The sequence below is a fragment of the Alosa pseudoharengus genome, unplaced genomic scaffold, assembly GCF_046254945.1.
Source record: "Alosa pseudoharengus isolate Yale_2024_CS ecotype anadromous, Long Island Sound unplaced genomic scaffold, YU_APseudo_1.1 YU_APseudo_1.1_scf_23, whole genome shotgun sequence".
Taxonomy (NCBI): Eukaryota; Metazoa; Chordata; class Actinopteri; order Clupeiformes; family Clupeidae; genus Alosa; species Alosa pseudoharengus.
In genome coordinates this window covers 25,862,218-25,878,487 of record NW_027468685.1, presented here as the reverse complement: position 1 = coordinate 25,878,487, position 16,270 = coordinate 25,862,218, and the positions used below count along the sequence as shown (strand labels likewise).

Genomic DNA, 16,270 nt, shown 5'->3' with positions numbered 1-16,270 from the left:
CAGTGTGCCCTCATGCAATTGAGTTGCAAGCAACCCCAGCGCGTTCGACACACCAACACAACAAACACATACACAATAGCACCCAGCGGTAAGCGCTCTTCACCTTTCGCGGGGTTTCACGTCTGCTCAGGTAGGCTCTAACCTACCACCCCCCCCAATTAGCAACTAAACTACACCTGCGCCAAATTACCACAGCCTGCACGTCTTACCTGCAGCGAAATGTAACGAAAGCTGCAAGTAGCCCCTAAATGGCTCTCCTCCACGGCAAACCAAACAGCAAAACCTCAATCAATTAGATCGGCAAACCGAAATCTGAGTAAATTACCAAATACTAACTTATCAATTGAAAAATAAACAATTTCAGCGCGAGTCTCCACAATTTATAATTAACTGCATAGGCAATTTACGCCCGTCAGTAAGGCCAATTCAAAACAGTGGACTTTACGGAAAATTAAGTTACCTTACCAAATTCCGGAAAAAATCACGGAGAGCCCCCATATGTGACATGCCGGCTCGATGCATGAAACATGAAAGGGGAGGCCACACGCTGATTCCATAATAATGAAGATAATTTATTAATTAAAGGTTAGTTTAACAGAGACTAAATGATAACGTGGTGTAGTGCAAGTCAGTATAATGGAAGGAAACCAAAAGTGTCATGCAAAATCAGTCTAGGGGTTTAACAACCGAAGGACAACGAAAGCCAAATGCCAGGAGGAGGAAGCCGGGACTGGCTGTTGTGGACGCAGGGGATTTATAGTCCTGCCAATCAGGCACACCTGAACACCAACACCTGCTCAACAGGAATAGAGAGAGAGAGCGGTAGAGAGCACAGGCACACCAAACAGGGCGGGGTCTAAGACCTGCCAATATTCGTCACAACAGGCAAGATGGGGGTGGGGTTGTATAAAATTAATTTTACATGTGAAATCTGTTGTCTAGCAGATACCAGTGAGAATTGAGTGTGGCTAATGCAATTTAGTGAGACAGTTAGAATCATATAGGCCTTTCAGCGTGATTTATTAAATGTGCTGGACTGGACGGCGGTCATATTTTGTACCGCTCTGCGGTACATCTAGTTCTGAGTTAACTTACCCAGGTCTGTCACTAAACCACATACTTGGAATACCCCCCAGGTCACAGGCAGCAATGATAAACAAACATATTTCTGATAGTGGATAGCCAGGATATAGCCTAGTAGTAGGAGCACATTAATATTCTGCCACAGCTCACTCATTTTCTGCTGTGCATTGGGGGCCTCAATCATCCGTTGGTACACCAAGGCGAATCCTGCTTGGTCACTGGGGATAAGTTGGTTTCCCTGGGACTTGAACTGGTTCTGCATGATCACAGACACACAATGCATATTCTGATAGTCAGATGTGAGTCAGATGTGGCTTTATTTACATCAAAGTAAAACTACAGAGAGTGTACTTCTATGTATTGTGGCCATGGAATATACCTCCAAGTACATGCAGGCTGCAACAGATTCATTTATCATATGGGGCCCATGGCGAAATGAGGGGAGCTGTTGATACACAGTGATCAATACAGACACAGTGGTAAATAATGTCTACGTTGGGCTAGTGAACAATGGCATGATTTGAAAAAGCAAAGGTGCCTTGCACCGGTCGATACGTCTGCAGCGGAGTTAGTCTCGACTAGACCAAAAGGCCATTGCGATTCTTAATAGTTAGGCTGATAAGCAAAACAATTGTGCATTTTATGACTAAAGCATGAAAGTTTCACCATATAATCTTCACCCCATAAGGTTTAATTTCAGATGTGGAGCCATTTCAGATCTGACCTCTGGGGCTAGATAATACACATCTTTGAGGAGTAAAATATTTTTACAAGTCATTCCAGAATTCCAGTGTGAAGATCTAGAACTTACATTAACTGCCATTCAAACTGGTTGCTTGAGTTCATTATGACAGTATGGAACCTTTAATTGGCAACATTCTAATCACATACAAATGTGATTTCTTTTTTTATGAAGCGTCGATAATGATGCAACAAAGGAGAAAACTTAAAAATGTTACACATCTGCTGCCACAATGTTGCGCACTTCAGTGGAAGAACTAAACACGTCTGCCAAATTTTACTCACTTAAGATTGCATGATGTTAAGACGATACTTTATGGCTTTAGAGCAGTGGTTCTTAACTGGTCTGGCTTTGGGACCCACAATTTCCATGATCATGAAGTCACGACCCATATATATTTTATAGCGTTCAAGACAACAGATTTGGTGAGCTACATGCTAAGAAAGGCGAAGTGCCTGTAGGCCTATTTGTTTGGAACATGCTGTTTGGCATTACATTTGTGAAGTCTCCAACTCCTGATGTCACCTTAAAGTACTTGACAGGTCTGTCTTTGACAGGTGTACTTTATTATGAGGCATTTTCACTCATGTTCCAGCAATTGTGAACATCGCACACTGTGGATTCTGCACCATTTCGTCTCAATTTAAGTCTATTTGAAATGGGCGATTTCTTCTCTTTTTTTTAACCACATGCTCCGCGACCCACCCAGAATGGTTCCGCGACCCACCAGTTAAGAACCACTGCTTTAGAGGACAGGCGACATCACATCAGTAGCTATACTGCTATTATGGTTATAGATAGATAGATAGATAGATAGATAGATAGATAGATAGATAGATACATAGTGGAATGGTAGATGGTACATAATATGATAAAGAGCAATTTAGTAAGAACCCCTTTCAATGAAATACACAAGTATTTGTCTCTAAAACAGTTACTACATATATCTGGCAAGATTTCATAAAATAAAGGCACAGCAACTACAACCCCAAAACAGAAAAAGTTGGGACGTTGTGTAAAATGCAAAAAACAGAATGTCACAATATACAAGTCTCATAAACCCATATTTAGCAGCAAAAAGGACAAAGACAACATATCAAATGTTAAAAATGAAACTTTGGACTATTTCATGGAAAGTATACGTTAATTTTGAATTTGATGCCAGCAACATGTTTCAAAAAAAGTTGGGACAGGAGCATGTTTACCACTGTACTGCTTCACTTCTTCATTTAACACAATTCTCTAAATGTTTAGGAACTGAGGAGACCATTTGCTACAGTTTTGAGAATAAAATGTTGTCCCATTACTCCCCGATATAGGATTTGAGTGGCTCAACAGTATGGGGTATTCTCAGTCATGCTTTTCATTCCATTATGCACATAATTTGAGAAATCTGGACTGCAGACAGGCCATCCTAGCACCTGGACTCTTCCTCTATGGAGAAATACTATTTAAATATGTGCAGAATTCATTTTGGCATTGTTTTCCCGAAATATTCAAGGTCGTCCCTGGAAAAGACATTACCTGGATGGCAGTATATGTTGCTTAAAACCTGTATACATTATTCAGAATTGATTGTGCTTTGCCAATTGTGCAAGATGCTCATGCTGTAGACACTAATGCTCCTCCACACCTTCATAGAGGTTGGGTTTCGAACTGAGCGCTAAAACAAGTTGGATAGGTTAAATACTTGGATAGGCCCTCTCCTCTTAAGCCCAGATGAGTCAATGATTTCCAAAAAGAATGGAAAACTTTTATTGGTCTAACCACAGGACCTTTTTCCATGTTACCTCAGTCCATTCTAAACAAGCTCAGGCCCAAATAAGAGGGTGACATTTTCTGTATCATGTCTCAATACAATTTTAGCTGTTACAATTTTGGCTGCAGTTTTTGAATTGAGTATCAAACTGGGCACATAAACAATGGTTATCAGAGGTTTTCCTGAGCCCATACAATGACAGGTCTGAAAACAGGTCTGGTGTTGATGCAGTGCCATCTGAGGTCCAAAAGATCACGGACATCCAATTTGTTTTTCAGCTCTTTCCCTTGTTTGCAAAGATTTCTCTGGATTCTCTGAATGTTTTAATAATATTATGTCCTGTAGATGATGAACTCCCTAAATATGTCACAATTTCATGTGAAGAAGCATGAAGATGACATTGTTTCATCATTTGTGCACACAGGTTTACACAGAGGGATGAATACCCCTACATCTTTACTTCTAAGAGACCCTGCCTCTCTGGGATGCGCTTTTTTAATACCCAATCGTGTTGCCAGTTACCCTAATTAGTTGTGAAACATTCTTCCTTTTGTTTTCTTTATCATTACACAACTTTTCCAGCATTTTGTTACCCCGTCCCAACTTTTTTTGAAACATGTTGCTGGTATCAAATTCAAAATTAACATATATTTTCCATGAAATAGTCAAATTTGTCATTTTCAATATTTGATATGTTGTCTGTATCCTTTTTGCAACCAAATATGAGTTTAAGAGATTTGCAGATTATTACATTCTGTTTTTATTCACATTTTACACAACGTCCCAACTTTTTCTGTTTTGGGGTTGTAGAAATTTAACGATATATTATGACCGCCGCGCAGCGAAGCGGCTGTCATATAGGTTTAGTCAGATTTTTTTTTTTTCTTTTTTTTTTCTTTTTCGCATGCCCAAATTTCCGTCAATGATTCCCGGGACACTGAAAGACCGGGGTACACGAAACTTGGTGGGCATGTAACCCCACATGGATAGCATGGAACCATCGTTTTTCGTTTTGATCTGTAGCCCCCCCGCTGGACTGGACCCCCCCAAATGAGGGTAGGGCAGACACAGTTTTCTATGAATATCTCGAAAACCGTAGGGTTTAGGAGGACCATTTTTTTTTGTATGTTGATCTCAAGAGGCCATGTCAACCCATTCCATAACCATTTCATGTATAGCGCCACCTAGTTAAACACAAAAAAGTAAAAATGAGGTGTTGTAATCGCAGGTATCTGTGACCTAACATAGTCAAAACTGCACGAAATTGGAAGTGTAGGATCATTATGACACCCTCTGAATGCACGCCAAGTTTCGTGGAATTCCGTTCATGGGGGGCCACACAATAAATAAATTTATGTTACTATACACCAACTGGCCTGTAGGTGGCCGGAGACAGTTTTCTGTGAATATCTCGAGAACCGTAGGGCCTAGGAGGTCCACCTTTTTTTGTATGTTGGTCTTAAGGGGGCATGTCAACCCATCCCATTACCACTTATTTCATGTATAGCGCCACCTAGTTAAAAATTAAAAAGCAAAAAATTAGGTGTTTTCATCACAATATCTCTGGCTGACAAGGTCAAAACTGCACGAAATTAAAAGTGTAGGATCATTATGACACCCTCCGAATGCATGCCAAGTTTTGCGTACTTTCGTTCATGGGGGGCCTTACAATAAAATAATTTATGTGTACATTTAGTGACGTACACCAACAAGGATTCCCGGGACACTGAAAGACCGGGGTACACAAAACTTGGTGGGCATGTACCCCCACAGGGATAGCATGGAACCGTCATTTTTCGTTTTGATCTGTAGCCCCCCCGCTGGACTGGACCCCCCGAAAGGAGGGTAGGGCAGACACAGTTCTCTGTGAATATCTTGAGAACTGTAGGGCCTAGGATGACCAATTTTTTCCGTATGTTTGCCTCCAGGGGTCATGTTAACCCATTTCATGTGCACACATGTGCACAAACAGATACACACACACACACACACACACACACATACATTCACAGTAATCATACGTATGACACATACTCACACAGTAGACATATGTACGCTTGCATGCACAGGCACATACGCAGGCACACACACAAGCACGCACACACACACACACACACACACACACACACACACACACACATAACATAAACATAACACAAACAATCAAGAATTTCTCAGAATTATGAACAGGCAAGATGGAGGTGGGGTTGTATAAAATGAATTTTACATGTGAAATCTATGAACTAATAATGTTTTGGTACTTGTTGTCTAGCAGATACCCGTGAGAATTGAGTGTGGATAATGCAATTTAGTGAGACAGTTAGAATCATATAGGCCTTTCAGCGTGATTTCTTTTTGTGGAAAAAATGTGCTGGACTGGGCGGCGGTCATATTTTGTACCGCTCTGCGGTACATCTAGTTTTAAATGAGTTAGTTAAAATGTTACTAATGAGTAATTATATTTAATTATATTTAATAATTGACATAGGCAATCGTTAAACTCAATAAGATCCTTGGCCAATGAAACATGGCCACTACCTATTTTAAACTATTTAAAATAGGTAGTGGCCATGTTTCATTGGCCAAGGATCTTCTTGAGTTTAAAGATTGCCTATGTCAATTACCCCCAGAGCTGGACAGGCTAGATGATGGGACTGGCATAGAAGCCACACTCAGGAGCAATGGGGCAAAGTGGCACAACACCTGCTGATTAAAGTACAACCAAAGTTGCAGTGACGGCACAAATCATTAGAAACGGTGAAGGAAGCTGATGTGCCAGTGGTCCATACACGTTCACACAGTCCTGTTTCCATCCAAGAGCATTTGTGCTTCTTTTGTAATGCTCAGTCAAAGATTCTTAAAGGGGTGGTTCAGGATTTTGGACATAAGACCTCATTTCCAAGTAAGCAAGTGTGATATTTATCAGTGGAGACCGTTTTCAACACGTTTCATCCAGTCCTTCTAATTGCAGAGTTCGCAGGTGCTAGGCTAGCGCAAGTCAACGGTATGTGCTAGCCTGCCACTAAAGACAGTCTTACCCACTCTAAACTACACCTTAGGCAAATTCCAGACAATCGATGTAAATGTCTGTGTTGATAGAATAGTGTAAGAAATACAACTACCCTTGCATCGCGTTGCAATAGTTATACTTTGGTCCCTGAAGTTGTTAGTAGTCATTTTGCAACTCAGCGGCGGACTGCTATTACCAAGGCTACTACTAGGTATCCCCATTGGAGTGCGCTTTATTGTTTACTTTTCGGCGCAGTACTACTAACCGGAGAAGTATAATTCCGCCGCTGCTAAGAAACTAGTCCCTCAAAATGTAATGTGATCGTTGAAATGCAAGGATAGAATAACGTTAGAAATAACACTATCAATACAGACATTTACATCGATAGTCTGGCGTTATCATTTATTTGCCTCGGGTGTACTTTGGAGTGGGTAAGACTGTTTTTAGTGGCAGGCTAGCACATACCGTTGACTTGCGCTAGCCTAGCACCTGCGAACTCTGCAATTAGAAGGACTGAATGAAACGTGTTGAAAACGGTCTCCACTGATAAATATCACACTTGCTTACTTGGAAATGAGGTCCTATGTCCAAAATCCTGAACCACCCCTTTAATATACATCAACCGTCTCTGGCTCAGTTAATGGAAGTTCTAGATTGCACAGTAAAATTCTAGAATGGCTTGCAGAAATATTTTACAACTGAAAATTAGTGCAATTTTGGAATCTGCCTGCCTGGCCCCAGAGGTCAAATCTGAAGGGGCTCCACATCTGAAAATGAAGTTTACAGTCTCTAAAAACACTGGACAAAATGTCATGCTTTAGTCATAAAATGCACCATTTAATGTGTATACAGTATATAAGCTTATCTGCTCCACTATAACATAATCATGCAAATTTTAACTCTAAAGCATGTTGGCAGTTTAAATAATAGACTGTACGTGTCGTGCCTGCTGCACACGCCCACTAGTTAGACAAAGCAGACTATGCATGTTACATAATACACGTACACACTGTGGTGTAAACAGACTTTCCCCCAAAAAGAATAGGTGCAAACATTTACTTGTCCTCTCGGGTTAACATCGAAGACCTCCTTTGATTTGTGTTCTCCTTTCTCAAAAGACAACAACTTGTGTTGGTAGCCTTGCAGGTTTTTCTCCTCAAGCGCAATCATGACTCTCCAGCATGGAGGAGAGCCAGAACCCCAAAGAAGAAACATGTCTTCGGCCATTATCGCACAGATTTCACCGAAAAGTTGTCAGTTAATACTGCTTAGTTTGCGTGGATTGTGGTTGTGCTCAACAATTTCCGACAGCAATTTTCTTGCAATTTGCCGCGATAGCGCACGCCCACGTTTCAAGTGTTGAATGCGCAAGAATGTTATAACAGTTACACCAAGTGGGACACAGGGGACAGTGCTCTGTCGGAGAGTATTTATTAAAAAGGAGAAACAACAGTAGACCTACGTGTACGTTTCTTTTACCATCTGACGTGAGAAATGCTGCGTCATGGTGCCTTAACTCTTACTACTTTATATGACACGATTTCTGACTTGCAAGTAGATAGACCTACGTTTCTTTTACCAGCTTAAATGGCATGTGAGAAATGCTGCGTCACGGTGACTGAATAAGTCTACTTTGCATGACACCATTTCTGACTACCGCTAATTTAAAAGTGTTTAGCAGCAGTCGGTTAAATGGCCCTTTTGGTACACTTGTTGCATCTTTTCTCGCAGCAATCTCATTCAGTGTATATTTGCCTGAAACTCTTGATTTCGAGATTTAGCTCATGGATGGTAATAGATTTGTACAAATTTGGCTTGGCGTCCCTTTCCAATGTTATTGTCATGTACGTCAAATTGATTTCTCCAAAGTGAAGTGCAGCTTTATGCTCGTCACATTTTTGTGCAACCAGTGTTTTAAGACGCCACACTATCCTCCTATTCTTAAAAGATGATTGATTCTGTTGGCCATGCCTTGTCTAATATTTAGTTTGAAGTGTTTTGTGCATGCATCATGTTCACAAAATCAAAGATAAGTTGCAACATTATTTTTTTGATTAAAGCACTCGTGACAAGTAAAATCAACCTCAAGTGGTACCAAGGTCATACATGTTCAATGTATGTACTGCACAAGTAGAAAAAATAAATGTAATAGTGCATATAAATTAATTTAGTATTCAGCAAAGTTTTTTTTATTTTTCATTAGTTTTATTTTTTTAATATCAAAAGAAGTGTTACCATGAGAAACAACATACTCCAGGTGCAAGCATATTACTGTATCAGTATAGACTTTGTCTAATGAGCATCTTGGTCCGGAATAGCAAGCCTGCTTGGTTTACAGGGGAGAACTTAGAGGAGAACCCATTCTCTCACAGGTCCTTCAGTGGGTCCATTGTCGGGGGGTTCTGGAGCCAGTGCGTGGGCCAGGAGGCCTTGATACTGGGGCGATCCTTCAGGAGATCATGGTAACCACCAAGTTTGGGATACTTTTTCTGGCTCAACCTGTGTGCAAAAAGATAAAATTCAGTTGTTGTTCCCAGATGGTGAACCATACGGCAATGGTGTCATCTCATACTGTACATCTAAATGTTTGCTTTGCATCACAGACCAATTTATTCACCCACAGTTGCATTATATTATTGACATGTTTTACTGTGATATAACGGTATTGTTATTTACAGCAAAATACTCACCCTAGACGGAATCCAAGTGCCAAGGTTGGAAAAAACACAACATCTGCCATCGAGAAGCTTTTCCCAGCCAGGTATGGCCCAGTCTCCATTGAACAGGGAAAAAGCAGAATGAGAAGATCAGAAGATTTAAGGATACATCCTAACACAGTGCTTGTGCAATTTTGGCACTGTAGCTGTGCAAACACAAAGCACCTATGGTCCAGTTTACACTGAAAGGGGGAATGGGTGTGTGTGTATAATTACACAGCACTTGTCCGGTTGAGGGCTTTCAGATATTGTTAGGTAAGGTCAGAGCCATATAAAGGTAAACCTTTATATGGCTCTGGGTAAGGTGTTGGTTTTTGAACATTCTAACACAAGATTCCAATCCACAACAATTCAAGGTTCTAAAATACTATGTTGATTTCAGCCTTAGGGCTCTGGTTGATTTCAATAAACCCAGATATTCTTTAGAACGTTTATTTTCCAACATTTCCATTACCCTTAAGGGTTAAAGATTAGAAGATAGGGTTTGCAATGCTGGTAAAAAAACAGACCCATTCCTTCAGTGCTCCATAGGTTGGTGGGCGCAAAACAACACCACCTGTTTAGCTGCAATAGTGTGGTGTGCACTCTCTGGGCCCTATGTAAAGCCCAGTGTATGGTGGCACCAGGCAGGACTTTTACTAAAAAAGTAGTTTTCACTCTCCTGCCCAGTGTGCACGCTTATCTAAATGACAAATCAACTTGCACCCATATGTGCACCCACAGGTTTGTTTGTGAATAAACAAGGTGTGGTCAGGCACATTGTTGGGATATTGCCATTTTAACGAAACTTGATTCTGCGAGTCAGCCAGTATTGTGAAAGTAAATGACTAAATCTAAAACTTTATATCATTGTAGCCTAACAGCTCTAGCACTGGGTGGGTGCAGAGCGTGTTTTACTGTTCTTGCAACAATGAAGCAATGCAAGCTTGTAATCCAGCTGTTGCCTAGATGGTTGCGCTCATGATACCTTCTGCTGCTGCGGGCAAACTTTAGATGAATGAGCTGATAGAAATCGTCGACGCCTTATGAGCCTTTCAGCACAAAGAGAACAAGATTGATGTCAGCAGTGAGGAGTTACCTTCTGCAGGTGGCTCTCCCATATCTGCAACTCGGCCGTCGCTCCCTCCTTGTTCCGTTTCACAGCTCCCTCGTGTCTCTCTTCTTCAGGTGTACGTCGAGTGTATGTAATAAGGTCCACTATACATGACAGAGAAGCACAGTCATCATCATCTTCAGTATATCGAGAGTCACTCTCATCACAATCATCATTATCGAAATTATCATCATTACAGTTTTTCTTTGCCAATGTATGACCATCACAGATCTGTTCATATTTAGTCACTGTCTGGGAACTCACACTCTCGCTAAAACAGAAGGATACATTATTGAAGCACACAGATATTTCACCAGTGCTCACCCATCTTCTGATGCAGGTTAAGTGCTTCAAACGAGCGTTGGTACACAAGAGCTTGTTCTGCTGGGTCACTGGGGATCAGAGAGTTTCCCTGGGACTTGAACTGGTTCTGCATTCACACACAGACACACAGTCACACAGAGCACGTTCATATGGAAACATTTGTCCTCTAATTAGGACCCGAGCACCCGAAGGGTTTGACAGTTTGTTTTTGTGTTGTCTTGCTCTAGTCTGTTTGTGTTGACTTTGTAAAGTGACCTTGAGAAAGGCGCTATATAAATAAAACATATTATTATTATTATTATTATTATTATCATCATCATTATTTTTGTTTTTAGAAAGATTATTATTATTATTATTATTATTATGGTTATTCCGATTTATGATTTGTCTCAGAGCTTTTTCCTTGTTTGAGGTGGTTAACATAGGCGAAAAGTCTTGAAATTTGGCACACACATCAGGTCTCACACAAAGCAGTTAGGTACAAGAGCTTGGCCCCGGGACTCGCTAGCATCCCCTTAGTTGACTGATCTCTTGGGTGGCATATATTTTCAGCTACACACACCAAATTTGGTAGGTGTGTGTAACACCTCAAAATGAACAACTTTCATAGTACACTGCATTAGCCACGCCCAACAGGAAGTGAGGTAATTGGGATTTTGTGTGTTGTGACATAAATAATTTTGAAGCACTTTCAATTTATGCAATTCATGTCAAAGTTGGTATACATGATGTGAAGATGATGTTGATTTAATTTTTTTTTTGATATGTTGGAATGTGCTGAAAGCGCGATATGATGAATGTGCATACCCCGCCATATAAACACATGCCCAAAATGCATATTTGGCATAGCAAATATAAGGGGGGGGGGGGGGGGGGGGTCATGCGTTCAGTGCAGTGCAATTGTTGCACTGCATATCAAAAAATGTATGTAATAAATTGGTTATTTGGAAGCACATCATTGTATCCCACATAGCGTCACCTAGTGATTACCATCGGTGTAAAACGTCACATCCGACAGGAAGTGAGTGAGTGTTTCCAATGTATAAAACTCGCAAAAAACAAATAGCTCACACATCAGATACATGCATTTGACGCATGCACCACATGTGAATGCATTGTTGGATTCTGAAATGTCATGGGTTGTGGACCGCAGGTGCTTGGGCCCGCCACTGCCGCTTGTGGCTATATTTTTCTACTTAATGTTACTTTATTAATTTAATTTCGTCATGACTATTGCTTAATTGTCCCATTGTTGTTTACTCTAGAATCTATATAGGTAATTTAACCCTCCTGTTGTGTTCATTTCATGTTTACTAGTTTTGTGTTCCTGGTCAAAAATGACCACTGCTAACTTGTTATAAATCTATAGCTGGGTATTTCCCAGAATTGGGGCCTATTTCTGTCCACAGGGTGTAATTCTATTAAAAACACATTAAATCTAATAATGTTTAGCATCACTAATTAGTATAAAGAAAAACAAGCCTAGACTTTTTTAATGGTTGCTCCTACTCATGATTTAGACACATTTTATTGGTGTTTTATGGTACAATATCAGTGTGTTGGTGTTGTCCGCAACCAGAGTTTTCACATATTGTGCCATATCTCAAACATTATTTATCAAAAATTTATTAAAAAAATCATGCATATGAATTAAATGTTATCTGAACTAATGAACTGCATGCACACATTATGCATATATATGCATTTCCTGCTTTATTTTGCTTAATGTATACCTGTCCCATGGTTTAGCCGTCATTACCAGCACACTCTACATAAAAGCACTTTGCTACTGTTTTTTAATCAAAAAAATATTTGGTAACCATGGTCACCTAATATCACAGTGGAATACATGGGTGTCAAGCAGAAAGATTGATGCCTTGATGTCCAGAAACATAAGAAAATCTACTCTTTATCCCTCGTTTTGGGCATGTACACTTATTATGTGTCATTACCATACGCATTGTATTTCTGTATTTTTGAATATTCCTGAAATTTTAAAATTATTTTAATAGTTTAAATGATGTACATTACATGTAGAAAGCTAGCTACACTTGCATGGTGATAATTTTTGCTTCTCAGGGTAGTTTTTCGGTATAAATGTCATCACCAGCACAGTCATTACCAGCACATTATAGCTTGAAATGTAGTGGTAATGACGACTGTGTTGGTGATGACATTTTTGCAGATACATTTAAAGTACTCCTTTTAAAAGAAATAAGTTTTTTTTTTCACAAAGTCAGTTCAACTTGGGTTTCTAAATTATAAACATTTAATTGCAATAGATTACGATCAGTGATTTGTCATCACCGCAACAAATGTCATTACCAGAACTGCAATGTCATCACCATCACCATGCATATTTTTGCCAATAGATTATGTATAAATTACAATAAATTACATTAATTAGATATTTTTGACAATGTTGGACAGTCTAAATTGCCACTGGATGAAAACAGATATGATATATGGCATTTATTTCAAATAAATGAAATTCCAAGCCAGGGTCGAGTGAAAAAATCAAAAAATAAGATACTTAAACGACTATAATTCATGTTGTAAGTAAAATTCAACAATTCTAATAAGTTCAAGATAAAATAGACTTCATGTGAAACCATAATTGATCATTGATTGATCATTGATTGACCATTTCATCTTTAAAATGTACATATTAGATGATGTGATGGTAATGACATTTACCTGAAAAATGACAAAAAATCATAAATTCCCTTATATTGTGGTCTCAACCAAGCTCACAAGGTTACTCCTATCAAAATGACTGATAACTTGATGCATACCAATTAGTAAAATTTAGAATTTTATTTTTCAAAATTTCAGTTACCCAAATAGGCCCGAAATCTGAGAAATGCCCAGCTATTGTATTATACTATGTTGTGATAGATTTTTGTATCAATTTAAGATACTATTGGATACTTTTGGGGAAAAGTTCCTGTGAGGGTGGTCATAGAAGCAAAGAGGGGGAGTAAGGCCGTGTTTGTGTGTGTGTGTGTGTGTGTGTGAATGTACAGAAGCACAGATAGCCTACAGTCTATCTGATCAATAGATCAATTTTATACACTGACCGGCCGGTCTTAATGGCCGGTCCTTTTACTGTAGACCAGAAACGGACATGGGTGTTCTGAAGTTAAATAAAACACCCAAATTGTTATGAATATGATCAAAATGTGTTTTGTGTGTTCAGATGCTCTGAGTTAACAAAGGCCCTCATGATAATCAGAATAAATTAACAATATTTTTGAGAGAAAATTTGTAAATCGGTCAAATTTGACCACGAACGCAACAGGAGGGTTAAGAAAGTTTGCAACAAATGATAGTTATATAAAACAACGCAATACCTGCACTTATGCAATAAGGAGAATATTAAGTTAATATGTATTTTATAAAGTTAATATGTATTTTACCTCCAAGTACATGCAGGCTGCAAAAGACTCATTTACTACGTTGGTCCCATGCCGAAATGCTGGCAGCTGTAAAGAGAAGCAGGCGCTACATCAGCTGACAGGATTTGAAATCGAAAGTGTCTGGCGTAAAGTTCTCTTACAATCCAGTGTAGATAAATAAAATATTGTTGTCATAGTAGGCTGGTAATGCATGCGACACAAGTGCACTGTAAAAACATCGTGCGCAACGAGCATGTACCTGTCCCCTTGGGTTGATGTCGAGGACCTCCTTTGATTTGTGTTCTCCTTTCTCAAAAGACAACAACTTGTGTTGGTAGCCTTGCAGGTTTTTCTCTTCCAAAGCAATCATGATTCTCCAGCATGGAGGAGAACCGGATCCCCAGAGAAGAAACATGTCCTTGGCCATATTCTCACAGATTCACTTCGTAGACAGTTGCCTAAATTAATGAGTGGTTTGGTTGGGGTAGCCTGGTTACTCGGTAACCTGCCTGCCTAACGTCAGGATTTTATATCGTCTCTTCTACATACCACGCCCACTTTTATGGACTGAAAGAATGCCAAAATCGTTGCCAAACAGGATAGAGGGGACAGTGCTTAAAGGGGACGTATCGGTAAACGCGTTTGTTCACTTACATGCATTTGTTTTAACGTCTTGATAATGACTGGGCAGATCTTCCCATGACACGGAATGACATGGCATGACATGGCACATTTTCTGACCTGGAGTCGAGATGTTTGTCATTATCCTGCAGGATGATCGTTTCAGGCAGTCAGGGCAAGGGCAACCCTTGAAACTTTAAACAACAACAAAAACGATCTTAACATAATTAACAACTAAGTAGCCCAGAGTAGAATAGTTTCATGGCGATCTTGCATTAGTTAAGATTGAAACTTGTCAATGGCCTAAAAACAGTGTTCTTCAATGAATGAATGTTCCCAGGGTGCAGTGCGTTCGGAACTAAAATTGTATTATAAAGTGTTCTGTTTACAAATGTGTGTTACTATGTTTCAACTGTGGCGATTGCTAACATGTATCGAGGTCTTGTTGTAGGCCTATTCCTGTATGTGTGTATGAGGTGACATATTGTGCATGTTGGATGTTTGTGCACGTTAATAAAACTGTCTGTCAAGTCTGACACATAAGAGTCTGCGTTCTTATATTCTATATTCTATATTATAGCCAATTCTATATAGGAATGTAAAAAATTTTAAGGGCATGAATTTGCTCTGCGATGGATTTTGACAATACAGACAATAGGTGTTGTGCCTGAACTCGTTCATTGAACGAAAGCTATTTAATTATGAAACAACATTTAATAGAACGACGTGGATTTATGCAACTTCCATAAAAAACAGAGCACAGACTATATAAAACACTGTCTAGCATTAAGTATTAAAGTCAGCCAAAAGCTATTAATTAGTCTTAGTTAAAGATAAAGATCTCCAGATCAGTGATTTACCCATCTGATCCGCCATTTACCATTCACAAAAGCTGGTATTGTGTATCCTGAATCCTTACATTCAGCCATTCAAATGAAATGTAATTAAATAGCATATAAATATTCCATCCACCCATATAATTGCTGTTGTTTTGAGAAGTATTTCTCATGCAAGCATCATGCAACAATGCAAAAACAATGAAACTATTGTAGGCCTAATTATATTTTACATTAGTAAAGCAGTACTCTGATGTGCATGTTTTCACAAACTTTTGTGAACAATCTTAGCACTTTAAACATTGACTGTTTTGAAGTGCATGTAGCAATATAGTATAAAAATAATAATTATTGTGATATCATTATAATAATTTGATGGGTGGTGGGTTCATGTAGGTGGGCCCTATGACCCCAAAGTATGCCTTGACTGGGCCTCAGGTTAAAGAAGTTTGAGAAAGGCTGATGTAGACGACAAAGCAGCAAGGAGGCGTCGTATGATCATTTAAACAAGTTTTATGACAAGGTCAGTGAGGATGGGAAAAATCGTACATTTCTGTGCAAACTTTGCCAGCACTTCAGTCACATCCACAGCAAACCTGAAATGGCACATTGAACTGAAGCACCTGGCAAACCTTTCAAGGTATGTGCAAGCCAATAACAAATAAAAAAACTGTCAAGACAGATCCT

The 16,270-nt window shown here is 39.4% G+C and overlaps 2 protein-coding genes across 3 annotated transcripts in view; both read right to left on the bottom strand.

Moving 5' to 3' along the window:
* Positions 1–8,671, bottom strand: part of LOC143140973 (glutathione S-transferase A-like) — a 29,279-nt gene extending 20,608 nt beyond the window's left edge. Inside the window, exons 1-3 of one of the 2 annotated variants that reach the window (XM_076302158.1) lie at positions 7,654–8,671; positions 1,463–1,528; positions 1,234–1,339 (exon numbers count right to left, since the gene is read on the bottom strand). In XM_076302158.1, coding sequence (XP_076158273.1) covers positions 1,234–1,339; positions 1,463–1,528; positions 7,654–7,821 — 340 coding nt within the window. In that variant the 5' untranslated portion in view covers positions 7,822–8,671. The remainder of the gene's footprint in view (positions 1–1,233; positions 1,340–1,462; positions 1,529–7,653) is intronic. The other variant, XM_076302159.1, reaches the window with a different exon arrangement.
* An 85-nt stretch (positions 8,672–8,756) lies between these two features.
* On the bottom strand, positions 8,757–14,644 carry LOC143140974 (glutathione S-transferase A-like). The gene is made up of 6 exons (XM_076302160.1): positions 14,386–14,644; positions 14,148–14,213; positions 10,729–10,834; positions 10,390–10,508; positions 9,285–9,367; positions 8,757–9,093 (listed from the first exon to the last, which is right to left on the bottom strand). Exons 1-6 carry the CDS (start codon positions 14,551–14,553, stop codon positions 8,961–8,963), a joined length of 675 nt encoding a protein of 224 aa, XP_076158275.1. The 5' UTR covers positions 14,554–14,644; the 3' UTR covers positions 8,757–8,960.
* Positions 14,645–16,270: the final 1,626 nt, after the last annotated feature.

What these genes read in the sequence shown, in the direction of transcription:
- LOC143140974 (XM_076302160.1), bottom strand. Translation starts at nt 14,553, where the DNA reads ATGGCCAAGGACATGTTTCTTCTCTGGGGATCCGGTTCTCCTCCATGC. An exon ending in ACATCAACCCAAGGGGACAG is followed by an intron (nt 14,214 to 14,385) that starts GTACATGCTCGT and finishes TTCTCTTTACAG; the next exon opens with CTGCCAGCATTTCGGCATGG. An exon ending in TAACCTGCATCAGAAGATGG is followed by an intron (nt 10,509 to 10,728) that starts GTGAGCACTGGT and finishes TGTCATGTATAG; the next exon opens with TGGACCTTATTACATACACT.